This window comes from Buceros rhinoceros, unplaced genomic scaffold (assembly GCF_000710305.1).
Source record: "Buceros rhinoceros silvestris isolate BGI_N320 unplaced genomic scaffold, ASM71030v1 scaffold7801, whole genome shotgun sequence".
Classification (NCBI taxonomy): domain Eukaryota; kingdom Metazoa; phylum Chordata; class Aves; order Bucerotiformes; family Bucerotidae; genus Buceros; species Buceros rhinoceros.
The window spans coordinates 1-9,667 of record NW_010393609.1 but is presented as its reverse complement, the minus strand read 5'-3'; the positions used below and the strand labels follow the sequence as shown (position 1 = coordinate 9,667).

At 39.7% G+C, this 9,667-nt stretch overlaps 1 protein-coding gene across 1 annotated transcript; it reads left to right on the top strand.

Moving 5' to 3' along the window:
• Positions 1-1,718: 1,718 nt before the first annotated feature.
• LOC104501148 (RING finger protein 175-like) lies at positions 1,719-5,636 on the top strand (the record flags this gene model as incomplete). Its single annotated transcript, XM_010144910.1, is given in 8 exon segments — positions 1,719-1,813; positions 2,198-2,238; positions 2,241-2,304; positions 3,805-3,862; positions 3,864-3,914; positions 3,916-3,927; positions 4,587-4,720; positions 5,542-5,636. Coding segments are annotated over 8 exon segments (550 nt in total), but the record flags the coding sequence as incomplete, so codon positions are not given.
• Positions 5,637-9,667: the final 4,031 nt, after the last annotated feature.

The window sequence follows — 9,667 nt, the reverse complement described above, 5'->3', positions numbered from 1 at the left end:
CAGCTGAAATCTGTGGCAAAACTGTGTTAGGGAGTAATGCACATTCCGTCAGAATTCTACATTTTGGGTTAAGAAATGAGATTAATCTTCCACAGAAATAGCTTCTTACTCTAGATGGATTGTGCTTTTTGTTTGCTTTGTAAAAATCCCCCCTTCCCAAACCAAAAATAAATTTGAAAACCATCTCCCCTCAGATTTATCATTTTTAGTACCTTTCTGTAAAGATGGAGTTAACTCCACAAGGCATATTAAAATCAGTCTTGCTTTACCTTTGTCTACCAACAAAAAGTCTGATGTGGATGGCTTCCATAATCCCAAATCCATGTTTTATTAATGTGATCATGGAGAGAACTGACATTACAGGGCTTTTGACTCTTCGTGGGTCTCAAATGTTTTCTTGCTGAAACAGTAGAATATTTCATCACTGTGGGCAATTCAAGCAAATATACATATTAAGGTTGATGTAATTTCATTTAGAAAAAAGGTTTGAATGTTTAAGCCACAGCATTTTGTTGTGCTGTACAAAGAGTTTTAAAGAAAAACCTTCAGTAGTGTGGTTGTGTAACTGAGCAGCATCCCAAATTAACGCAGCCGAATGTGCCTTTCTGAAGTTCTTAAGAGCAGGTCTAAGACCTGAAGGCCAAACTGCTTCCACTGATTTCAGAAAACTTGCTCCTAAAGTTTTAGCCCTGTGGTCACCACATAAAATTTGAGATAGAAAACAAGCTTTAATATTTTTTTCAATATCTTTAATTCTATCAATAAAAAGTTTAGGTTTTTGAGGATAGGATGTGGGGGTCTGATGAGTTGTATCTCAACGTTATAACCATTTACTACATGGGCATTACTGATTGTTTATAGGGTGCAAGGCAGACTAACATCGTTATTCTAGGGTCAAAGGCCTTCCTGTGTCAGATGCTGTACAAGTCACCTATTTTTGTATGAATTTTACAGTTTGGCAATCTGTTCATCAAACCTAATCAAGCAAAGTGGAACCATAGGGTGTCATTACTTTGCAATGACAGTCTCAATTTTGCCAACAGTTAGTCACACTACCGTAGGTGTGGGTTGTTCCTCTGCATTTCACCATCAGACTTTACTGGTAGAGATCCCTCTCCACGTGGGGGTTATATCACTTTCAGAGCCACCTGCAAGCCTCCCTGTCACACTACCGTAGGTGTGGGTTGTTCCTCTTTATTTCACCATCAGACATTACTGGTAGAGACCCCTCTCCATGTGGGGGTTATATCACTTTCAGAGCCACCTGCAAGCCTCCCTCAGGAAGAACACCACAATATGTCCTTCTGTGTTGTTTTGGCCTTGGTTTGGGGTGTTTTTGGTATTGTTTCTTACAGCAAACATATAGAAGGAGAAGAGCAAATAAGAATTTCACTGGAACAAATCTTCACAGATTACAAAAAGGACCATTAGTAGTTGAATTTGAGCAAATCTTCCTACAGCAGTATGAATAAGTTCCTTTAAACCAGTGTTTATCAAACATGACAAGGATATGAAAAGAATTAAACAAGAGTTACCGTTAAAATAATTCCATCAGCTCCATCTTGGTTTTTCATTCTGCAGAGTCTTGACACCAGCAGTCATCCCAGGTGCTACTGAACCTGAAGAGCTCAATTTGGTACATACACCAAATAATAGTGCAAACTAATCCCTTAGAGCACCCTCTGCCTCCATGAAGCTCTGCATTCTTCCTTTTCCAGTCTTCCGAAACCCCACCCCTCCACCCTGGGCTTGCAAAGACAATTATTATTGGTCCAGAGATTGCTACTGGTAACTTCACTGGTAACTATTTTAGGTAAATTTCATTGGTGGTATTCTGACTTGACTATATCTAACTTACCTCAGATGTTTTTCACTTGTTCTTGTCCTCTTCTGACCTATGTCTTCCTCCCTCACAATTCCCAGCTGTTAGTTTTAATTATGTTAGCAATCTGTTTTCAATTACCATTTCATGTGAAGACTGAAACAAAGCAAAAAGGTTTGGGGCTTGCTTTGTTTTCCAGTACTTGTTCCTGTATTATACACTTTCATTCACATTTAAGAAAGGGAGAAATATAGAAGTGCAAAACTTCTATTGAATTTATATGAATAATTCAGTAGAAGCTACGTATGTGGCATTTTGTGCCGGTCTAAAAAACACACAAGGTCCTGAGCAGTCTTTCTTTTCTCTTATCCATAGGTTGGTCTGCATATGGTTCCTCCTAATCTATAAACTAAGTTATGAATTGGAATTGGGGGTTATCTAGTCATAATGCTTACCATGTTTGGATTTAATTTATTCTTTAGGTAAAACTTGGATTGGCAACTGTTATGATTTTCTCTTTGATAGATTTTACTTCTTTATCAGTGAAATCGCTCCAGGCTGGTCTCTTTACCACACACCTCAACATATGAAACCCCTCTTATGTTGTGTAGCTGTAAGTTCTCTCACTTCTTGATTTTTATTATTGCATAGCTGATCTGAAATGTGATATTTAGTCATTTGATATTTAGTCCATGTGTTTGTGGTGTGAAGAGAGGAGGGAAAAACCTTAAACTTCATGCAGCCATTGCGTTCACTCATTTAAGCCCCTAATTCAACTGCTGAGTTAATCCCTCATTTATGCACCTGAAGGAGATGAGACATAAAAAGGCTCAGCATAAAGGATAAAAATAGATAAGCACATTCATATGTAATTGTTTCTGATTATTATGATTTCCTGCTCTTCCCATCTATGATGCTGGTAGGGGTTCTCCTCTTTTTTTTCTTTTTCTGACTATTGCCCAGGACAATACTGTGTCTCCAGATGATTCTCAAACTTCTTAATCCAGGCAGAATTTTTGCCTGAGCAGAATTTGAATTTTTTTTGTGTTTGTCCAGCATTTCTGTCTGACTAGCAGCCCAGTCAGAGCTACTGTGCTGGACTCTGAGGCGCTCTCTGAGCAGAAATTCTAGGGATTCATCATGAGCGTGTAGATCAACTGCATAGTGCATCTGCTGTAAGTCCAACACTTCTTGGAGGTATTGGAGATACTACAGATACATAAGTCAGCTGTTCCTTGAAGAGTCAGATTTATCATTCGTACGTTGTGTAATAGATTAAGCCAAAAGTATGTAGCTCTGATGGAAAATTCTTGGCAGAAACTTAACAGCCTTGTGTTACCAACACTGTTAAGCTTTATTCTGTTGGGGTATTTTATTTAACCGGCTAAATTCCCCCACCAGTGTATTTTAAAGTACAACTACAAAATTTGTTGGCTCTGTTTTAAAGGTTCTGTGCCCTGTTGCAGCAGAAATGACAAGTCCTTTTTAACGTTGAGAAGCTCCAGTTTTACAAGTATGTGGTAGCCAGGTTGAAGTCTCCCAAGACTTGTTAGCACATACAATCTCAGAGAGATGACAAGAGTTGTTAACATTTCTGCAGACTCTATCGGGTTGGGGCTTTTGAGAGTAGAGGGTTAAATACTGCTCTCTGCAATCTAGCAAAGATTTTATTCCGAGCGATTCTGTATAATGAGACACTAAGTACCTTTCCATAAGAAAATGTGTCAGCTGGGCCTTGCTATAAGGGGGCTGGGTAGCTGTGGCTCCAAAAGCAGTTCATATCCCACTTTCAACATTGCGTGCTGCCAAGCATATTGATATGGCAAGTATGAGGGTGCCTGCTGCTGCAAAAGAAAATGCAACTAAACCTGCAGTTTGAAGGAAGCAGGAGACAACTGGAGTAAAAATCTTGTTGATATTTTATTTTGGCATTTTGGTCAAGAACAGACCCACCCAAGTACTCTTTTGTGGTTTTATGACAGAATCAAGCCCGACGAGTCCATGAATTTTGCTGTGACACAGCTTTTTTACGGACTATACTTATGGAGTGACGGGAAGAGTCTTTGCAGAGATTTGTTCTGACTACATGGCTTTCCACTGTTGGTGTAAGTGCTGGAGCTCATCAACCTGAATACCACTTGCAAGAACTGGAAGTGAGCTCTTGAGTTCCCGTGCCCCTGGATTCATGAGATTAAGATCTCCTGGATACTCCTGCAGTAAGATAACGTCACTTTTCCTTGAGGAGAGCTGTTCTGGTGCCATGGACAAACTGTTGAACTCCCTTGTCAAGCTTACGATTAGAAGAACAGCCTTAATGAAGAAGTAGCCAGTGACACATCAGGGGCCAATTTGGGGGTTCCAATAGGTGGATCCATAGGTAAAAGACTTGACATAGTTTTCCTAATTGCCATGGCAAGGCAAACTTCTTAATTCCTCAAAGTCTGTGAAAGACTGTTCTTGCCCTTTTCTTTTTATATCTCTTATCTTCCCTTTCCAAATAACTTGATTATCTCAGCATAATTCTCTTGTGTCCCAGTTACTTAAAATCAAGCAGATGGTTGCTAGAGTTCTTGCATCAGCAATAAGATTTTAATTATTTCTTGGTAACTGCGCATCCTGCCACTAGTAAACTAAGATAACTGTAGCTGGTTTTGTGCTGTCCTTATCTTTGATGGCACTTAAAATTTGTTTATACATCCTTGACTCTAAGCAAATATTTTGTTATTCTTTGGCCTCTTTTTTCCTGTAAACTTGATCTTGAGAGTTTTACAACATCAGTGGCATACCAACAAGAAACTTGTCCAATGACATCTGCACAATCTGCGGGCATGAAATTTTTGTGGATATGAAAGAAGAAGGGATCATTGACTATACCTACCAGCTGTCCTGTAACCATGTGTATCCTTTACATGTAATTGTAGAACTGTTTTCTCCTTTTTTATGCTGCATTAAAAAATAATAAAGGCAATAAATACCAAGAAAAAGAGGTATTGAAACCACGTTCAGAATCCACATAGTACAAAAGTGAAAAATAGGAGCATGAAATAAGTTTCAATTCTGTGACACAAGCTGAGGCCATGCAGATTTTGACAGACAAACTGACGCAAGGATGGCCATAACTCTAGAGTTTCAGGTCTAAATCTGCCTTCAGGTGCTTTGTGCACAGCCTGTGTGGGTGTGCCTGGCAGAGTGTTAGACCAGGCATGTCAACCCACTGGTCACGTCTGCTCATTCAGGCACCTGTGTACTGCAGAGGATTTTTTTCCAGCTGTGCCTGGGGCTGTGTTTGCCAGGTAGTTTTAAGGCAGATGCGAAACCTTTCTCAAATGATGGCACATACATACCCCACAGCCTGACAGAAGACCCAACGTCTCAACAACCCACATTTTGAATTTCAGAAACTAAAATGAAAGGTATCGCATGCATGCTGGAACAATGTTAGTAACCATCCCCTTCTGCAGTTCGTAAAAGCATTCTGGCTTCTTGCAAGCTGGAAAATACGAATACCAGTCTAGATGTTCAAGACACTGGATTGAACTTCAAAATAGTTCTAAATGTTATGAATATTTTAAGTCATTTGAAACTGCTCAGTTATAGAACAAGGCAGCATCCATAATCGGTCATTAAATTATCTGTAGATGGTTTGATTACGTTTGCAGAAGTAAGCACTGGGCCTTGTTTATATTTGGAAGATTCCTTAATGATACACCTGATACCAGGTTTCATGAATCCTGTATCCGTGGTTGGTGCATTGTTGGCAAGAACCCGACTTGCCCACAACGCTCTGTGAAAGTTGATCTGAAGAGCACGTCAAGTAACCCAAACCCTCTCTCTAACAAGTGTGCGTTTGATTTGGATTTTCTAAACTGTAGCCTGATTACTTGCTAATTCTTGTTTTGATCTGCAGTGGAGGGATGAGATGGCGACATTAAATAAATGGAAAACCAGTTATTATTAGGGAACAATTATATTCAGGGACGATGGTAGTTCTCTTCAGCTTTATCCTATTTAAGACCCCAAGAAAGCTAGGAAAAGTGCATATATATTTTCCTTCTTGATTTTAAGACATTCGGAAATAATTTTTATAATGAGAGGAACATTTTAAAGAATGTAACTCACAGTTTTAGAAAGACCATGCAGTGGATTTTGCTCTTTAATGAAATAACAATATTTACATAATTCGTAACAGGTGCTGGTTCCCCCCCCCCTTTCTTTACTAGTTTATAAACAGCATTTTTCTTTTCCATATTTCTAAAATTCATAACAGGTGCTTGTTCCCCCCCCCCCTTCTTTTACTAGTTAATAAACAGCATTTTTCCTTTAGCAAATGAAATAATAACTGAAGAGAAGAGCTGCTGCTGCATCTGCAGAAACCTCTTTGTGTGGAAGCAAATTTTGGCTTACCTTTTTGAAGCCTATTTTAACCATATGTGGAGATAATACTTCATTTTAACTTTACCCCATAAGAAAAAAGGAAGCAAATTAGAAGAGTTGAAGAGAAGGCATTTCAAAACTTTAACTCAGTACTTCCTTGACTCTGGCTAAGAAAAATGCCAAGATTTACCTCTTGTTGCATTTTCTCCCCAGTTTCCTTAAGAACAGATGAGGTGGGAATGGACAGGTATTTTACGGACAACTTTCGGCCTGGCTCTGCTATCTGGCATTTTGGCAATCAGTTGTTACAGGCATTGTCCAAAGCATTAATTTCTCACTGGGTCTAGAATAGGACTCAGATTATTAATGAGAATGCCAAGTGTTGTATAAATATTTACCTGTCTTCAATAATATGCATGTTCTGTACTTAATTTTAAAAGACTACAGTTTAAAACCCAGCTGCAGTGGGTTTAACTCTGCTGTGCTATACACCCTTTTGCAGGATAGTGCCTCATTTTCAATTACAGCAGGACTGTAGAGCATGCTATTAAAACATTTTTTTATTTTCCTAAAATAAGAATTTAAAGAAATTTCTGCATTTAATGGGAAGATTGTGCTAGAAAAAAAATACTTATTTCTTAGAAATAATATCCCCTTAAAAAGAAAGGAAAACGAATATTTTAAATTTGTTTTATTATTAAATATATTTATAGTGGCTTCCAGATGAAATTCTGACTACAGAAAATTGTGAGGAAGATACAGAGAATTTTGAGTCACATGATGGCTTTGCATACAGCAAATTCTGAAAAATGACACCCAAACAGTTTGTTTGGTTAATGTAAGGTAACGCAAGATTCCTATTCGCTTTTTCCCATTAACTCTTTCAAGAGCTGTGGCATTGTAAGTCATACATCTTCCAGTGGCTGTCTACAAAATTCCTCTATGCATGGCAACAGTTATGGTCTGCTTGGTAACCAGACAGGCCGATATGTGGAGATCCTAGAGTCAGTCCTCTTTGACTTACTGCCCTCACAGGTCCAAAAGGCCCAACTTCCAATAACCAGCTCCTCAGACATAGGAGGATGAATTTATGATCCTCAGCCACCAATTCCATATATCGGGTTTTTTCATTTAAAAAAAAAAAATAAAGAAGATAGGTAAGTCTTGCTGCTTAGCTGCCAAATGTCTGACGTCTGTGCTGCCCTGGCCACACTGTGAGGAACTGAAACACCGTGTGTTTAGGCAAGAACGGGCAGTTCTGCTTAGGAATCAGAGAAGCTGATCTTAAAAGGTCGTTAGCCTAGCTGAAGTAGCTTTTGAACTCTGATGAAACATGATCAGTATTTTAAGAATCTTTACACTGTTATTAGAAATCAGAGATAGATAGATATAAGAAAAAAGCAGAGATTGCATGAAGCCGTCTACCAATAAAGGTAAGGTTTAGATGCTAAAAATAAGAAAAGATGCAATTAAAAAAACATTAATTAAAGCAAGAGCAAATAGAAAGAAGGTGGCTTCTTTTCTTTGATGAAGTAGCAAAGTTAATAATTGTTATAATGCGTCGTGCCTGTATTCATATATGCAAAAAATGCGTGTAAATAAGTTGGTCATTTGTGTTACACTGTCAGAGTTGCCCAGTTGTGGGTGTAATGGAAGAATGTTTGTCCTCAGCTTTCTCAATGGTTCGCAAAGGACAGTGGATCTTCTGCTCTCACGGACAGGCTGGCTGTGCAGAGAGAACTTTCTAAGAGCATCTTCGTAACAGCCGAGTAGCTGTGAGATGAGGCTTCCGGTCTACCGACTCAATTGCAAGTATTGAGATGTTCAAAGAGAGATTTTGTACAAACTAGACGCCCAAACCAAAACACATTGTTAAAAACACTAACCTGGACATCATCTCATCACAGATACAGCAAAATGCTGTAGGTGTTTCCACGTGAAGGCTTTTAAGGTCTGCTCCTGTACATGCCTGGAAACGTCCTACGCTGTGCCTAAGCCCTGATCTGATCCAGAAGTCAGCTGTACCGGATTCAAGCTGTTTGGGTTCTTCTGAAATTTCCTGTGGCTGCAAGGCAGGTATCACCTAAGATACTCCTTTCTTTTTAAATCATCTCTGAAGGAAGAGCCTGGTGCCTGTGTGTTTCATTTGTTCCGCTTTTTCAGTAATTTGAGGCCTTGTCCCAGCAATCCTTTTAAGAAAGCTTGGCCCCAGCTGACAACAAACGCAGTGGCTGAGGTGGGATGCTCTCTACCCCTTCTGGTTTTGTGGACTACATTTCCAGAGAGAGCAGGAAAGTAGGAAACACCCTTTTCATGCCTGTGCTAAGTCTGCTTATCAGAGAAAAGAATACGGTGTTGGAATCAAAGATTACGTATATATTAGTTTTCCCCACATTCTAGCTGAGAATACCTTAGGCTCCATTTGAACAAGTGAGAATAGCATTTGGACCCAACTCTGAGGCATCTATTCCCACATATGGTACAACGAAACTAGACAGAAATCATCGGTGTCTTTCACTGAGGAAGTTGTCTGCCGTAGAACATACATGCTACAACAGCCAGAACTGCAGTGTCTAAGCGCATTTTTACATTAAGACTTGGAGCCACGATCCCCAGGAAATCTGGACATTTAACTTGCAGTTATTGTGAACACGGCTGAGAGTCAGTCCTTAGATCCACTGCCTAGGAGAGCCAGGACAAAAATCCTTGCTGCATAAACTGACCTTTATTGCATTTGATTCCAAGTGGTTTACACAGAGAATGCGGAAAGACCCTTGGCTAGGCAGGCTTTCTCCTAAAGCTTTTGCAAAGGAGAAAATACATAAACTACATAGCTGTGTATCTAAATCACTTTTCGTCATTAAATATTGAAATGAAACAGCTTTTGCTAACACGGCTGATTAACGTGTGCGGACAATTGCTATGGTTTAACCCCAGAAGGCAGTTCAGCACTGCACAGCCACTCGCTCGCTCCCCCCATGGTGGGACAAGGGAAAGATTCAGAAGGGTAAAAGTGAGAAAACTTAGGGGTTGAGACAAAGGCAGTTCAACAGGTAAAGTGAAAGCTGCACGTAAGCAAAGCAAAATGAGGAATTCCTTCTCTATTTCCCATCAGGAGGTGGATGTTCAGCCACTTCCAGGAAAGCAGGGCTCTGTCACACATAGCAGTTACTTTGGAAGACAAACACAACTCCAAACATCCTCCCTGCCTCTTTACTTTCTCACAAGTTTTATTGCTGAGCAAGACATTATGGTATGGGACATCCATTGGGTCAACTGGGATCATCTGTCGCAGCTGTGTGCCAAACTATCATGCGCCCCCAGCCCACTCACCAGCAGGACAAAGTGAGGAACATAAAAGGCCATGATGTTGTGCAAGCACTGTTCAACAATAGCTAAAACATCCCTCTCTAGGATTTTAGAGCTATTTTCAAATTAAACCAAAACATCTCCTGCTGCTCTTCCTCCTGA